The sequence below is a fragment of the Rhinopithecus roxellana genome, chromosome 1 (genome assembly GCF_007565055.1).
Source record: "Rhinopithecus roxellana isolate Shanxi Qingling chromosome 1, ASM756505v1, whole genome shotgun sequence".
Taxonomy (NCBI): Eukaryota; Metazoa; Chordata; class Mammalia; order Primates; family Cercopithecidae; genus Rhinopithecus; species Rhinopithecus roxellana.
In genome coordinates, this window is record NC_044549.1 from 34196658 (window position 1) to 34214978 (window position 18321).

At 39.1% G+C, this 18321-nt stretch overlaps 1 protein-coding gene across 6 annotated transcripts in view; it reads right to left on the bottom strand.

The window, feature by feature from the left end:
* The window catches only part of CFAP44 (cilia and flagella associated protein 44), a 149226-nt gene that overhangs the window by 35108 nt on the left and 95797 nt on the right, over positions 1-18321 (bottom strand). For all 6 annotated transcript variants that reach the window (XR_004060088.1, XM_030941084.1, XM_030941082.1 and 3 more), the window contains 2 exons: positions 16576-16772; positions 13792-13966 (listed from right to left, as the gene is read on the bottom strand). Coding sequence is in view for 5 of the 6 variants with exons in the window: in XM_030941084.1 (XP_030796944.1) it covers positions 13792-13966; positions 16576-16772 (372 nt within the window). In the remaining variant the exon portion in view is untranslated. The remainder of the gene's footprint in view (positions 1-13791; positions 13967-16575; positions 16773-18321) is intronic.

The following is an 18321-nucleotide window of genomic DNA, read 5'->3' on the forward strand; positions in this document are numbered from 1 at the left end:
GCGATCTATCTGCAAGGCAGCAGCGAGGCTGGGGGAGGGGCGCCCGCCATTGCTGAGGCTTAAGTAGGTAAACAAAGCCGCTGGGAAGCTCGAACTGGGTGGAGCTCCAGCAGCTCAAGGAAGCCTGCCTGTCTCTGTAGACTCCACCTCTGGGGACAGCGCACAGCTGAAGACCAACAGGGGAAGCAGCGGGGGCCTGTGCAGACGTGAACGACTCCGTCTGACAGCTTTGGGGAGAGCCGTGGATCTCCCAACTTGGAGGTTGAGATCTGAGAACAGACAGACTGCCTGCTCAGGTGGGTCCCTGACCCTGAGTAGCCTAGCTGGGAGACATCCCCCACTAGGGGCAGTCTGACACCCCACACCTCACAGGGTGGAGTACACCCCTGAGAGGAAGCTTCCAAAGTAAGAATCAGACAGGTACACTCGCTGTTCAGCAATATTCTATCTTCTGCAACCTCTGCTGCTGATACCCAGGCAAATAGGGTCGGGAGTGGACCTCAAGCAATCTCCAACAGACCTATAGCTGAGGGTCCTGACTGTCAGAAGGAAAACTATCAAACAGGAAGGAGAACTATACCAAAACCCCATCAGTACGTCACCATCATCAAAGACCAGAGACAGATAATACCACAAAGATGGGGAAAAAGCAGGACAGAAAAGCTGGAAATTCAAAAAATAAGAGCGCATCTCCCCCTGCAAAGGAGCCCAGCCCATCGCCAGCAACGGATCAAAGCTGGTCAGAGAATGACTTTGACGAGATGAGAGAAGAAGGCTTCAGTCCATCAAACTTCTCAGAGCTAAAGGAGGAATTACGTACCCAGCGCAAAGAAACTAAAAATCTTGAAAAAAGAGTGGAAGAATTGACAGCTAGACTAATTAATGCAGAGAAGGTCATAAACGAAATGACAGAGATGAAAACCATGACACGAGAAATACGTGACAAATGCACAAGCTTTAGTAACCGACTCGATCAACTGGAAGAAAGAGTATCAGCGATTGAGGATCAAATGAATGAAATGAAGCGAGAAGAGAAACCAAAAGAAAAAAGAAGAAAAAGAAATGAACAAAGCCTGCAAGAAGTATGGGATTATGTAAAAAAAACAAATCTACATCTGATTGGGGTGCCTGAAAGTGAGGGGGAAAATGGAACCAAGTTGGAAAACACTCTTCAGGATATCATCCAGGAGAACTTCCCCAACCTAGTAGGGCAGGCCAACATTCAAATTCAGGAAACACAGAGAACGCCACAAAGATACTCCTCCAGAAGAGCAACTCCAAGACACATAATTGCCAGATTCACCAAAGTTGAAATGAAGGAAAAAATCTTAAGGGCAGCCAGAGAGAAAGGTCAGGTTACCCACAAAGGGAAGCCCATCAGACTAACAGCAGATCTCTCGGCAGAAACCCTACAAGCCAAAGAGAGTGGGGGCCAATATTCAACGTTCTTAAAGAATTTTAAACCCAGAATTTCATATCCAGCCAAACTAAGTTTCATAAGTGAAGGAGAAATAAAATCCTTTACAGATAAGCAAATGCTTAGAGATTTTGTCACCACCAGGCCTGCCTTACAAGAGACCCTGAAGGAAGCCCTAAACATGGAAAGGAACAACCGGTACCAGCCATTGCAAAAACATGCCAAAATGTAAAGACTATCGAGGCTAGGAAGAAACTGCATCAACTAATGAGCAAAATAACCAGTTAATATCATAATGACAGGATCAAGTTCACATATAACAATATTAACCTTAAATGTAAATGGACTAAATGCTCCAATTAAAAGACACAGACTGGCAAACTGGATAAAGAGTCAAGACCCATCAGTCTGCTGTATTCAGGAGACCCATCTCACATGCAGAGACATACATAGGCTCAAAATAAAGGGATGGAGGAAGATCTACCACGCAAATGGAGAACAAAAAAAGCAGGGGTTGCAATCCTAGTCTCTGATAAAACAGACTTTAAACCATCAAAGATCAAAAGAGACAAAGAAGGCCATTACATAATGATAAAGGGATCAATTCAACAGGAAGAGCTAACTATCCTAAATATATATGCACCCAATACAGGAGCACCCAAATTCATAAAGCAAGTCCTTAGAGACTTACAAAGAGACTTAGACTCCCATACAATAATAATGGGAGACTTCAACACTCCACTGTCAACATTAGACAGATCAACGAGACAGAAAGTTAACAAGGATATCCAGGAATTGAACTCATCTCTGCACCAAGTGGACCTAATAGACATCTATAGAACTCTCCACCCCAAATCAACAGAATATACATTCTTCTCAGCACCACATTGCACTTATTCCAAAATTGACCACATAATTGGAAGTAAAGCACTCCTCAGCAAATGTAAAAGAACAGAAATTATAACAAACTGTCTCTCAGACCACAGTGCAATCAAACTAGAACTCAGGACTAAGAAACTCAATCAAAACCGCTCAACTACATGGAAACTGAACAACCTGCTCCTGAATGACTACTGGGTACATAACGAAATGAAAGCAGAAAAAAAGATGTTCTTTGAAACCAATGAGAACAAAGATACAACATACCAGAATCTCTGGGACACATTTAAAGCAGTGTGTAGAGGGAAATTTATAGCACTAAATGCCCACAAGAGAAAGCAGGAAAGATCTAAAATTGACACTCTAACATCACAATTAAAAGAACTAGAGAAGCAAGAGCAAACACATTCAAAAGCTAGCAGAAGGCAAGAAATAACTAAGATCAGAGCAGAACTGAAGGAGATAGAGACACAAAAAACCCTCCAAAAAATCAATGAATCCAGGAGTTGGTTTTTTGAAAAGATCAACAAAATTGACAGACCACTAGCAAGACTAATAAAGAAGAAAAGAGAGAGGAATCAAATAGACACAATAAAAAATGATAAAGGGGATATCACCACCGACCCCATAGAAATACAAACAACCATCAAAGAATACTATAAACGCCTCTACGCAAATCAACTAGAAAATCTAGAAGAAATGGATAATTTCCTGGACACTTACACTCTCCCAAGACTAAACCAGGAAGAAGTTGAATCCCTGAATAGACCAATAGCAGGCTCTGAAATTGAGGCAACAATTAATAGCCTACCCACCAAAAAAAGTCCAGGACCAGATGGATTCACAGCTGAATTCTACCAGAGGTACAAGGAGGAGCTGGTACCATTCCTTCTGAAACTATTCCAATCAATAGAAAAAGAGGGAATCCTCCCTAACTCATTTTATGAGGCCGACATCATCCTAATACCAAAGCCTGGCAGAGACACAACAAAAAAAGAGAATTTTAGACCAATATCCTTGATGAACATCGATGCAAAAATTCTCAATAAAATACTGGCAAACCGGATTCAGCAGCATATCAAAAAGCTTATCCACCATGATCAAGTGGGCTTCATCCCTGGGATGCAAGGCTGGTTCAACATTCGCAAATCAATAAACGTAATCCAGCATATAAACAGAACCAAAGACAAGAACCACATGATTATCTCAAGAGATGCAGAAAAGGCTTTTGACAAAATTCAACAGCCCTTCATGCTAAAAACGCTCAATAAATTCGGTATTGATGGAACGTACCTCAAAATAATAAGAGCTATTTATGACAAACCCACAGCTAATATCATACTGAATGGGCAAAAACTGGAAAAATTCCCTTTGAAAACTGGCACAAGACAGGGATGCCCTCTCTCACCACTCCTATTCAACATAGTCTTGGAAGTTCTGGCTAGGGCAATCAGGCAAGAGAAAGAAATCAAGGGTATTCAGTTAGGAAAAGAAGAAGTCAAATTGTCCCTGTTTGCAGATGACATGATTGTGTATTTAGAAAACCCCATTGTCTCAGCCCAAAATCTCCTTAAGCTGATAAGCAACTTCAGCAAAGTCTCAGGATACAAAATTAATGTGCAAAAATCACAAGCATTCTTATACACCAGTAACAGACAAGCAGAGAGCCAAATCAGGAATGAACTTCCATTCACAATTGCTTCAAAGAGAATAAAATACCTAGGAATCCAACTTACAAGGGATGTGAAGGACCTCTTCAAGGAGAACTACAAACCACTGCTCAGTGAAATCAAAGAGGACACAAACAAATGGAAAAACATACCATGCTCATGGATAGGAAGAATCAATATCGTGAAAATGGCCATACTGCCCAAGGTTATATATAGATTCAATGCCATCCCCATCAAGCTACCAATGAGTTTCTTCACAGAATTGGAAAAAACTGCTTTAAAGTTCATATGGAACCAAAAAAGAGCCCTCATTGCCAAGACAATCCTAAGTCAAAAGGACAAAGCTGGAGGCGTCATGCTACCTGACTTCAAACTATACTACAAGGCTACAGTAACCAAAACAGCATGGTACTGGTACCAAAACAGAGATATAGACCAATGGAACAGAACAGAGTCCTCAGAAATAATACCACACATCTACAGCCATCTGATCTTTGACAAACCTGAGAGAAACAAGAAATGGGGAAAGGATTCCCTATTCAATAAATGGTGCTGGGAAAATTGGCTAGCCATAAGTAGAAAGCTGAAACTGGATCCTTTCCTTACCCCTTATACGAAGATTAATTCAAGATGGATTAGAGACTTAAATGTTAGACCTAATACCATAAAAACCCTAGAAGAAAATCTAGGTAGTACCATTCAGGACATAGGCATGGGCAAGGACTTCATGTCTAAAACACCAAAAGCAATGGCAGCAAAAGCCAAAATTGACAAATGGGATCTAATTAAACTAAAGAGCTTCTGCACAGCAAAAGAAACTACCATCAGAGTGAACAGGCAACCTACAGAATGGGAGAAAAATTTTGCAACCTACTCATCTGACAAAGGGCTTATATCCAGAATCTACAAAGAACTCAAACAAATATACAAGAAAAAAACAAACAACCCCATCAAAAAGTGGGCAAAGGATATGAACAGACATTTCTCAAAAGAAGACATTCATACAGCCAACAGACACATGAAAAAATGCTCATCATCACTCGCCATCAGAGAAATGCAAATCAAAACCACAATGAGATACCATCTCACACCAGTTAGAATGGCAATCATTAAGAAGTCAGGAAACAACAGGTGTTGGAGAGGATGTGGAGAAATAGGAACACTTTTACACTGTTGGTGGGATTGTAAACTAGTTCAACCATTATGGAAAACAGTATGGCAATTCCTCAAGGATCTAGAACTAAATGTACCATATGACCCAGCCATCCCACTACTGGGTATATACCCAAAGGATTATAAATTATTCTACTACAAAGACACATGCACACGTATGTTTATTGCGGCACTATTCACAATAGCAAAGACTTGGAATCAACCCAAATGTCCATCTGTGACAGACTGGATTAAGAAAATGTGGCACATATACACCATGGAATACTATGCAGCCATAAAAAAGGATGAGTTTGCGTCCTTTGTAGGGGCATGGATGCAGCTGGAAACCATCATTCTTAGCAAACTATCACAAGAAGAGAAAACCAAACACCGCATGTTCTCACTCATAGGTGGGAACTGAACAATGAGATCACCTGGACTCGGGAAGGGGAACATCACACACTGGGGCCTATCATGGGGAGGGGGGAGGAGGGAGGGATTGCATTGGGGAGTTATACATGATATAAATGATGAATTGATGGGTGCTGACGAGTTGATGGGTGCAGCACACCAACATGGCATAAGTATACATATGTAACAAACCTGCACGTTATGCACATGTACCCTAGAACTTAAAGTATAATAAAAAATAAAAAATAAAAAAAAAGTCAATTACTACTTTTAAAGTATCCCAAGCAAAATAATATACAATTATATAAATAGGAACCAATCACTAGATTGTACTGAAATAATCTGAATTACTGGTAGGCTTTGGTTCACTTCTAAGTAATTCATATTAACATTGTTACTTATTCTCTTGATATAAATTACGTCTTGGAAATTAGGTGGGTTTTTTAATGACTACAAAGTTAATTAAACTTTTTTTTTTTGTTTTTTTTGAGATGGAGTCTCACTCTGTTGCCTGGCTGGAGTGAGTGGTACAATCTCGGCTCACTGCAACCTCCACCTCCCAGGTTCAAGTGATTCTCCTGCCTCAGCCTCCCAAGCAGCTGGGACTACAGACATGTGCCACCACACCCAGCTAATTTGTGTATTTTTAGTAGAGACAGGGGACAGGGTTTCATCATGTTGGCCAGGATGGTCTCAATCTCCTGACCTCGTGATCTGCCTGCCTCAGCCTCCCAATGAGATGGGATTATAGTCGTGAGCCATCATGCCTGGACAATTAAACTTTGTAATTGCATAAGTGCTTGCTGTAAAATTTTCAGAAAAGGTATCTAGTTTAAGATGATAGCATGAGCATACATATTTGCCTCTCCCTCTGTACCCAAATTCCATGAAAATGACAGTATAGAAGTACAAAAAGTTGTAAATTATCAGAAATCTAAGAATGGAATAGAAAGCCATGAGCAAACCAGCGACACTGATCCATTTCTGGAAGACAAAAAGATGATGAAATTATATCAATGAATAAACCAGACCAAACTATAGCCCAGAATACCCACAAGATAAGGCCACAAAAAGGATTGAATATTATCTTCTTGGTGAAGTCCCTAGAATGCTCCAAGCACAAACAGGGCAAGTATAGAATGGAATGCTAGATATATTTAGCAAAATTAATTAAAGTATTGAAAAAAATGCTTAAACCAGTTGGGCCCTCCTAAACTTTCCCACCTGCATACATACAAAACAGTGGCAATCTTTATATCCAGACTAAAATCAAAGAATACTTTCTACAGAAACTGAACTCTCTGCTTTGGAAGTACTAAGGTATCTAAAGGTATGGGCTATCATAATACCTTGGTACTAATAAAAGGCCCTTCACTGGGAGATCCCAACATACCTGTCTGATTTTTTAAAGTAAAGTCTACTAGCCAATATGAGCATGTATACGTAGCTCTCATAGGAAACCCATACTATCTATTGTATTAACTGACAATCATTTATTTGTGTAAAACTGCACTAAAATGAAGGATCACTATTTTTAAAGAAAAAGAAAGGAGAAAGGGAAAAAGGAAAGGAAAGAAAGAAAAAAGAAGGAAAGAAAAAGGAAGGGAAGGGAAGAGAAGAGCTACTTCTGCCTCTGGCCATGTGAAAGTAACAGGGCCCATTATTATCCTCATAATATAAACAACCAGAAAACTGAATAAAAATAAGTGAAACAATTATGTTCAGACATTGAAAATAAAGAGTACAAAACTGTAATTCTTGAGAAAAGTAAAAAGACATGATCCTTATTATCTCCTGGCTGCCGCATAGAGGAAATTACCAGCCTGTGGGGTAGGATCAGGATCCCAAATACAGCCCAGGGAACTCACTGACAGAGGAGACAGAGATTAGAGTACAGGGAGGCCAAATTTGGTGCTAAGAAATTTGTGGAAAAGAATATCAGAGGTACACAAAGAAATGTCTCTGGAAATCTACATAGAACCTTAACATTTTGGCTGAGTATTAATCTGTACATGTGCAATGTGAACCACCATGAAGCTGGGCAAAGAACAACTCCTGGGAAAAGTACAATTACTGGGAAACTGTAGAACAAATAATTCTCATAGTTTACACATAGCTGGGAATCACTCATGTTCCCACCAACTAGAGAGACCTTGTTGAGTACAGAGGACATTCAAGAATAACCATTAAAAAATCATGCCTTCAAAGACAAAAAGGCATAGAAGATATGAAAAACATTATTAATCATCTTGTCCTAATTAACATTTATAGAACACTACACCAAGCAATGCAAGAAAGCATATTCTTTTCAAGCACGTATTGAACTTTTATGTTGACAGACTGTATATGCAGGACCATAACATAGTTCTCCATAAATCTTTAAAAACTTAAATTATACAGACTATTTTCTATTACCACAAACAACTAAATTATAAATCTAATTTAGGAAGATATTTTTTAAACTCCAAATCTTTGGAAACTGCAAGTCAAGGAAGTAATCACAAGGGATATTAGAAATACTTTGGACTACGTGATAATTAATATCTACCATATGAAAATGTATAATGCAGCTAACTCAATGCTTAGGAGGAAATTTATAGTTTAAATGTTTATATTACAAAGGAAGAAGGGCATAGAATCAAAACTTATACACAAGTTTACACACTAAGAAGCAAGAACCTAAAAGCTAATTAAACCTAAGTTAACTAGAAGGGAAGAAATTATAAAAATAATAGTAAATCAATGACAGAGAAAGCAGACCAAACAATATTTTAAAATCTATGACCAAAAGCTAGTTCTTTGAAAAGATCTATAATGTGGGTAAATCACTAGCTGGAATGATGAAGAAAAAGAGATAATATAAAAATTAACAATGTAAATAAAACAGAGGGCATCAAAACAGATACTACAGAAATTAAATATAAGGGAATAATATAAACTACTTCATGCCAATAAAATTAACAACTTAGATGAAACGCACAAATTTCTGCAAAGACACAAATTATAAAAACTGACTCAAGAAGAAATAGAACATCTGGATAGTACTGTAACAACAAAAATTTTAAATTTGAATTTAAAACTATCCCTCAAAGAATACTTACAGATGGATTCATTGACAAATTCCTTAGTAAAGCAGAAGAAAGAAAACAGAAATCCAAAACATAGAACAAACAGAAAACAAAATACAGAATAGCAGATATAAGCCCTAAATATACATAAGTACCTTAAACATAAATGGTCTAAATATACCATTGAATGACAGAAACGGGCAGTGTGGATTTAAAAACATGACCCAATTGTATGTTGCCTAGTGAAGTTAGTGAAGACACTAACTTCAAATATAAAAGTATAGGTAGGTTGAGGTAAAAGATGGAAATAGTTATATTATTTAAACACTGAATGCTTTCCAAGATAAGGAACAAAGTGTGGATGCTAGTTCTTCCCACTGTATTTCAATATAGTACTGGAAGTTCTAGCCAGTGCAATAACAAAAGGAAATAAGATGCAAACAGATTAGAAATAAAACTGCCCTTGTTTCCAAATGGCATGGTTGTCTACACATAAAATATCAAGAAACCTACCAAAAAAACTCTTACAACTGAGACAGTTCAGAAAGGTCACAGGATACTAGATAAACATACAAAAATCAATTGTATTTCTATACTAGCAGTGAATGTGAACACATAGACACCAATATTAAAAACACAATAGTATTTAAAATTGCTCAAAAAAGAAATGCTTACATGCAAATCTAACAAAACATGAACAGAACTTTTTATGCTGAAAACAGCAAAACACTGATGAAAGAAATCAAAGATCTAAATAAATGGAAAGTCATACCATGTCCATGGATTAGAAGACTCAACACAATAAAGATAAAAATTATCTCCAAATTAATACACTGCTTTAACATAATTCTTTTTGAAATTATGGCAAGATTTTCTATACATATAAACAAGATTTTTCTGAAATTTATATGGAAAGAAAAGTAATTATAATGTCTAAAATAATTTTGAAAAATAAAATGAGAGGAATCACTCTACCAGATTTCAAGATCTATTATATAGATACATGAATCAAGACAATGTAGTGTTGGTAAGAGGATAGATATATAGATCAACAGACTTGAAAGTAAACCCAGAAATAGACCCACACAAATATGTCCAAATGATTTCTGACAAAGATGCAAAAGGAATTCAATGGAGGAAATGTCTTTTCAGCAAAAATGCTAGAGTAATTGGACATCTGTAAGAAAAAAACAAACAAATCTCAACCTAAGTCTGATACCTTATTTAAAAATTAGCTTAAATATAAAAAGAAAAACTACAAAATGTTTAAACAAAAATAGGATAAAATATTTAGGACCTAGGGCTAGGCAGTGTTCTTAGACCTGACATCAAAATCAAGATTTATATAAGGAAAAATGATAAACTGAACATCAACTAAATTAAAAGCTGTTGCTCTGTGACAAACTCTGTTAAGGGAGGCCAAGTGCAGTGGTTCACACCTGTAATCCCAGCACTTTGGGAGGCCAGGGAAGGTAGATCACTTGAGGTCAAGGGTTCCAAACCAGCCTGGACAACATGATGATACCCTGTCTCTACTAAAAAAAATTGCAAAAGTTAGTGGGGCATGGTGGCACATGTTTGTAATCCCAGCTACTTGGGAGGCTGAGGCAGGAGGATCATTTGAACCCAGGAGACGGAGTTTGCAGTGAGCCAAGATTGTGCCACTGCACGCCAGCCTGGGCAACACATGAGATTCTGTCTCAAAAAAAAAAAAAAAAAAAGAAAGAAAGAAAGAACAAACTCTGTTAAGGGAATGAAAAGATAAGCTACAGATTAAGAGACTAAGATAAAATATTTGTAAACTATATATCCAACTAGCATATAGTACACATCCAGGACTAGTATCTAGAATATAAAAAGAAGTCTAAAATCTCAACAGTAAAAGGGAGAACAATCCTATTCATATGTGAGAAAAAGACACAAAGGGCCATGTCACCAAAAATATATAGATGGCAAATAAACCAATGAAAACGTGCTTGTCACGTGAAACTACCTCATATCAGATTTTTTTTTTAATCCCCAAATCTCTCTGCTGCTTGCAGAGCAGACTGCTTCTCAGTGTCTGTCAGGGTCTGATCGAAAAGTAACATAACATCTCTCCAGGAGCATTCAAACATTTGGGTGAAATTCTGGAAAGTCTCTCAGGGTCATCTGCAAAGTTGCCAAGATCTCTCTTAATTTGCATTAAGTCCTGTAGGGAGATGGGGACCTTGGCCTTACTGGGCCCAAATTCACTGGGTATCTGTTGGAGGGGCAAGAGTGAGACTGGGGCTTGTTTAGGATGAGGATTTCTAGGAGAGGGCAAGTGAGGGGCTGAAGCTGGATAAGGAGGTTGGGGTGGATCTGGAGGAGCAAGGCTGGAGGGAGCTCACTCCTCTGCTGGGGGTGCCTCTGGGAGTCATATCTTTAATTCCCTAGGCTTACCCCTTACAACCTGAGATGGCCAACAGGAGGGCTCGATCAATCCTACACTGTTGGCAAGTCTGGATTGCCTTGCAAGTTATAGAAAGCCTGCACATATGGGGCTTCAGACCGTCTGTCCTCACATCCACAGAAAAAGTCCAACTGCTGAATGTTATAAAAATGAATGGTTCCTTCCTGAGGCCAAGCCATTCTTCCTGTAAATCACAATTTGGCCAAACCCTTGTGCAGAGGGCTATGAGGGGTTTTTCCTCCAGATTCTGAGGGTCAAACAGTCCAGTGGTTCAGGATACACTCCAGAGGAGTATAAGCTGGGAGTGGTGAAGAGAACTGGTTGCCCATTCTGAAAGACAGGGAATAGAGACATCCCTCATTCCTTTCCTTCTTTCAGTGAAAACTCAGGGTGTGATGGAGACAGAAAGCAAGCATCCTCCTTTCACTTTCCACCCCTTATCCCTGAGCTGGCCATAGGTACCACTGCAGTATGTACCCATGAAGCAGGGAAAACCTGGAGAATAGTAGTTAACCACCCTCACCTACGCATCCATTTCTCCCTGCTGTCGGAAAACTGAGTTCCCTGGGTCTGTTTATGCCATGAAGCATGGTCTCCTTCCATGGGGTGGGAGGTTTAGTCGGCAGGAATTGGTCCTGCTTTACATTGTGCCTGTTGCCTGGCTTTGGATCTCTCAGACTAGGTTTTTCTTTCTAGGGCCTCAGCCTGAAGCTTAGAATCAAGGTTGGGACTGAAAAAGTATTTTAGAGGCTGTTTGTATCTATTTAGAGTGTCTCAAATGTGTCTTGCCAAATCTGCAGTTCTCAGCCAGCAGGGGACATTCCTGTTAACTTTCTTATCAGAAACAGAGCTAGGGAGAGCCCTCTCACTTAGATAAGGAATAAAAGAGAAAAACAGTTTAGGTTAAGGGGCAAAAAGAGGAGAGAGTCTGGGAGAAGAACTCCTTGCTTAGTACAACTGGGCCTTTCTATCTTTCCCCCAGTTCAGACTAGGTTGAATTCCTTGGCCAGGGGAGGAGAGGTTCCATTGGCGTGGTGGGTGAGAAGCACATGTCCATTGGCCCTGTGGGGTTGCAGTTACCATCATAGCTTTCTCCTGCCTTGCTCATGACTGTTGGGCTCGACCCTGGCCTGCTGTGGGCATGCCCAGGTGCCCAAGCTGGGAGGAAAAAGGGTAAGGAGAGGTGCCCTGAGCCATGTACGCCTGCAGCTGTCAAAGTGGAGACATACATGGCATCTCTAGGAACAGTTGGTCTGATTTTCACCTTTGGAGGCTGAGCTTAATGCTCATTTTGCTTAGTAACATTTCCACAGCCTGTAGCAAAACTCCTAACATTATACAAAAGAGATAAGAGCCATTTCAAAGACAGAAAAGAGACAAAGTCTAGGGGTTTCGACCTCCCAGTTAGGGTGGAGTTTTTTAAACTCAGTGAAGAGAAACAGAGCCTTTTACCTGCAGGAAAGAGAAAGGTGGCAGGGTTTTGAAAGAGAGGCAGACCCAAAAGTTTGGCATTCACTCACACTCACCTTCCACAATCCCAGACGAGTCTCCAGTTGAAATGGGAAAGGTTCCCTTGTCCCCCTCGCAGGGTGTGCAATGGGGGTGTGGCTCGCTTCTTCAGTACCCCATTGCTCAAACCTCTAGGGGAGCATATAGACCGGCAGGCTGTGGGGCTCCAACCCCATGGCAGTGTCTAGGGGTGAATGTTTATAGCTAAAGCCCCAGTCGGCATGTGTTACAGGGTGCTCTCTTAGTTTGTTGTCTATAGGCAGCCTGTGTTAACCAGCTCAATTGGACTCCCTTCCTTATCACAAAGACAGATGGATTTCTGTATCCCGGGGTTTCTTGCCTTGGTGTACTGGAAGAATTGGATCACATGTGGGCTTGGAGAATGAGTGCAAATTTTTATTGAGTGGAAGTAGCTCTCCCCCAATGGAAGAACCAGAAGGGAGATGGTTTTTCCCTGGATTTGGGCCACTCGGCAGCCCCAGCCCAACTGTCCCGCCAAACTCTGCCTTGTCCCACTGGTCAATGGCCTGCCGGCATCTGTTGATGCCTGTCAGCATGCTCTTGATGACCAGTTACTTGTGTGGTCTGCCAATGTGTCCCTTATGATGTCCAGCCACTCCTGTGTCTGCCTGCTATAGTCTCAGGTTTTAACAGGCCCAGGATGGGGGCATGGCAGGCCAGGGTGGTCTTGGGAAACGCAACATTTGGGCAGGAAATGCCTGTCCTCACCTAGGTCCGTGGGGGTGGAGCTCTAGCCAGGGACCCCTCCTTTCTCTACCCAGCACTTCCCTTCCTCCCTTCCATATAATTTAAAAGGACCAATCCTTTCCCTTCCCAGCACTCCCATATCAATACCAGATATCTTTAAAAAAGAAAGAAATTAACTTCAGATGGTTAAAGATAAAGGTAAGAGTCAAAACTATAAGATGTTAGAAGAACATACAGGAGAATATGTTTATGATTTTGAGATAGAAAAGCATTTCTTAATTCTTAAAAATCATTCTGACTATAAGTATTATTAGCAAAATGGAATTCCTGGACTGGAAACTCTAAGGATTATAGAAGTTCTACCAAGGTATCACCACCCTAAAAGATCCAGTTGACCTGTTTATAATATTTCCTTCTCTGTTTTTATTGTTTTCACTTTTGAAATTAAATGATAACAATGTCAATAAATATAAAGATTTTTAAGATATATTATTTTGGGACTCACATATTAAAAAGATAAGAGTTTAGGTTAAAAAAACTCACAGTTCCTCCCATTCTTTTTTTCGCTGTTGAATCTTTAGTTGTGCCCTTTCAGCTTTCAATATAAGTTTTCTTGTTTTCTCGATTTGATTTTCCACCATAATTTCACTTAGGGTTTTAGGCCGAAATTTCTTCCCTTTTTCTATTATTGATTCTTCTTGTATGGCAATGCTCCCACCTATACAGAGAATCAACATTTTTCAGCCTTTTTGAGACATAAAAACAAAACAAAACTCTCAGATACTGTTTTTAACCTGCTGCATTAAAAAAAAAAAAAAAAAAAAGCGCAGAGAATATATTGAATTCGTAAATCAAAGTATTTATTGAGCACTAGGTGTGGTGGCTCACGCCTGTAATCCCAGCACTTTGGGAGGCTGAAGCAGGTGGATCACTAGAGGTCAAGAGTTTGAGACTAGCCTGGGCAATGTGGTGAAACCCGATCTCTACTAAAAATACAAAAATTAGCCAGCCATGGTGGTGTGTTCCTATACTCTCAGCTACTTGGGAGGCTGAAGCAGGAGAATTGCTTGAACCCAGGAGGCAGAGGTTGCAGTAAGCTGAAATCTTGCCACTGCACTTCAGCCTGGGGAACAGAGCGAGACTCTGTCTCATACAAAACAAAACAAAACAAAACCAAAAATATATTTATTGACCAACTACTATGAATTCAACCCCACAATAAGTACTGTGGAATGCCAAAATAAAAAGATCTAAGTCACATTTTTTGCTTTTAAAAACCTTATTAAAAGTTGGCAAGATAAGACATATGTTAAACAATTAGAGAACAAGATAAATGATGGTGGACCACTAATATGTTGGGAAAGAGTGTTTGTGACATGATGGCAGGGAAAAGGAGAAAAATCAAGTAAGTCCAATTCGATACATACAATTTGAGGTGGCACACACCAACTGAAGTGCTCTGAAGCCAACTAAAAAACTTGTCAGAAACACAGTCAAATAAATAATTTAAAAATTATTGGCTTTATGGCCAGGCCTGGTGGCTCACTCCTATAATCTTATCACTTTGGAAGGCCAAAGTAGGCAGATTGCCTGAGCTCAGGAGTTCAAGACCAGCCTGGGCACAGTGAAACCCCCATCTCTCTAAAAATACACACACACACACACACACACACACACACACACAATTAGCTGGGTATAAACCCAGTTACTCAGGAGGCTGAAGTACCAGAATTGCTTGAACCTGGGAGGCGGAGGTTGCAGTGAGCCAAGATTGGACCACTTCACTCCAACCTGGGAGACAGAGAGAAACTCTGTCTCAAAAAAAAAAAAAAAATTGGTTGTATCAACTAATGAGTTTCTTTTCTTTTCTTTTTCTTTTTCTTTTTTTTTTTTTTTTTTTTTGAGACAGAGTCTCACTTTGTCACTTAGTAGAGTGCAATGATGCAATCTTGGCTCACTGCAACCTCTGCCTCTGGCGTTCAAGTGATTCTCCCGCCACAGCCTTGTAAGTAGCTGGGACTACGGGAATGTGCCACCGTGCTCAGCTAATTATTGTATTTTTAGTAGGGATGGGGTTTCACCATGTTGGCTAGGCTGGTCTTGAACTCCTGACCTCAAGAGATCCACCGCCTTGGTCTCCCAAAGTGCTGGGATTACAAGTGTGAGCCACCACACCTGGTCTACTAACAAGTTCCTATTGGGTAATTACTCTATTCGTGCTCAAGCTTTAGATAGACATGAAAAATTAAATAATATGAGATACTTATATAATTATAAATAACCATTTCATCATACTTCATATTTCAAATATATGGTGGTATAAAGAAGGAAGAGTTTATGTGGCCTGGGTGGTCATGGGAAGGCTTTATAAACAAAAGTGTAATTTAAGCTACATCCCCAAGAATTGGTAGAATTCAGAGAGGGGAGAAGTGAAGAGGCCACTCCAGCAGGAGCCTGGGTGTGGAAGTGTCAGATATAATTAGGGAGCAGCAGGCAGGACAGAAGACTAAACAGGCAAGCTGAACAGTATGAGAAGGCACTACTGGAAACATAGAATAGGGATAGATTGTGGAAGGATTAAGATCAGGACAGCGGTTTCAGAATTTATCCTAGAAGCAAAAAGGAGACATTAAAGAGTTCCCAGTGAAGAAGATAAACCAATATTAATGTTTGTATTATATCATTGTCAATAGCCTAGATCTAGCCAGGTTGCAGCAGCACCTTGTATTTATTATTGAATGGCTCTCCAAGCCATTTCAGAATTCTTGTTCTTCTACTAATCTGCAGTCACCTTATGAGCAGGCACAAGAAACAGGTTGCAGGGATCAGAGGTACTATTTTCATACCTCTATTCTCTGCTCATTCTATTTAAAGCATATGTTCTTGGAAAATAGTCTGAAATGCAGTGTTTTAGCCCCACACTTTGGGATGGGGCCCAGGAATCTGACACAAACCACTGCCTAGAACCTAGCATCTGGGGAAATCCTAGATTTAAGAATAGCTAGATGTGGCAAGTAAGAAAACAGCAGCATCCAGTCCTCTCACCCACTCTCAGTCACATGACCAGCGTAGGTTTTCTTACAAACTACGTTAAAGAGGAAAGTGGACATGGAGCATTTGTTGGAAAAATGTGGCCTCTCATTCTCAGCTATACCACACACTTTTGTCTCTCTTGATTATTTACTCCAAAGAAAACCATCATGGAAGGAAGAGGGACAAGAGATTGAGCTCAAGCCACCAAAGAAGGTTCAATGGTTCTGCCCACAGACAATTCACTTTTGACGTCTTAGTAAATAAGAATTTAAAAGCCTTCTTGTCATAGGCTACCTGCATCTCTCTGGCTGTCCTTTCTTCCAGTTCCCTCTTTTTCAAACCTGTCCAATTTGCTTGGTTTTCTCTCTGATTGACTAGCTCGTTTGAATTTGGAGTACTTGGAGGGCTGTACCAGCCTGTAAGAGGATATCTTGTGGTCACTTAGTATGGCATGAACCACAATAGTATCACTTTCCAATGGATCTCGAAATCTGAAAAAATAAAACAAGTATTTGCAATAGTCACCATTTTGATCATTCTGCATAATTACTAGTAATAAAATAAAACTACAATACACTATTCTTATTATATCATTATATTGTGCTAGACTCAAATTTTAACATATATATAACAACAGGATGTCATGGAAGTTGGATTGGACTTGATTAAAGAGCAAATATAATCTTTATAATGAAAATACTAAACAACTCATTATTAATCACTATAATACCAGTGCTTTCATAATATGTGGAAAAATGAAAATTTTGCAGGCAGATTGCAGTTTAATGGTAAACAGATCATATCAAACTCTGAGGAAATATAATCTACCTCCCTACATATTATATATAATAGACTATATATTATATATTATATGTATATATATCTACACATATACATATTAATAGATTATTATATATAATGTATAATAGATATATAGTTTGTGTGTTTTGATGCATAGACATATAAATAAATATAAACATGTAAATTATGTAAACAAATATATTAATATCTGTGTGTGAGTGAAGGGTCTCTTAAGTCAAAAGTAGAAAAATAATTTTTAACTCTCATTCCCCAGAGACTAAAGAATGTTCATTCTTCACCTCACAAAATGTTTTAAAAGTACATTTTGTTTTCTTAAATTACATGGTATGTGTGGTGTGTATATATGTGTGTGTTTACATACATGTGGCAATGCAATTTATTTGTACATAGTACTATAAAAAGAGCAGACCTTGAGCAGTTGAATAAAAGTGGAGACCTCCTCATTTCTACTCTTTGCCCCTCAATTTTCCATGCTTAACAACATTTCACAAAAGTCCCAATCTATCAGATTCCCCTATTTGCCTCTGTAAAAAACATTAAGCTCAGGAAATCATACTAATCTCTAGTTCTTCTTTCTCTCATTGCCCACAGAGTCTTATTTTTAAAAGCTCTTCGTCTATCTGTCAATTAAAAAAATTAAAATTTTTTTCATCAATTACCTTGTTATTTGGGGGCATTGGTTCATAATTATCACACATGCACACACACATATGCACTTTTAATTTTAGAATTTAATTTATTTTTGTATATAGTGATTATTCCTAGCTTGTTTGCCTTTCTTACTATTTTTCTAACTTAATCTTTAAACTCTATGTCTGCTTTTAAAATGATTTACTATTTCTTTCTAATGTTCCCTTTTCTTTCATACATACTATCTTTCTCATTTCTTTAAGACTTATTTCCTTTATGTATTTGCCCACTGGAACTTTTAAATTTTAGCCTTTCCATGAGACCCAGATAACACTGAGAGGTGAAGCCAGCTGGACTTCCTGGGTCGAGTGGGGACTTGGAGAACTTTTCTGTATAGCTAGAGGATTGTAAACACACCCATCAGCGCTGTGTGTCTAGCTAAAGGATTGTAAGTGCACCAATCAGCACTCTGTGTCTAGCTAAAGGATTGTAAATGCCTCAGTCAGCACTCTGTAAAAACGCACCAATCAGCACTCTGTGTCTAGCTAAAGGATTGTAAGTGCATCAACCAACACTCTGTAAAAACAC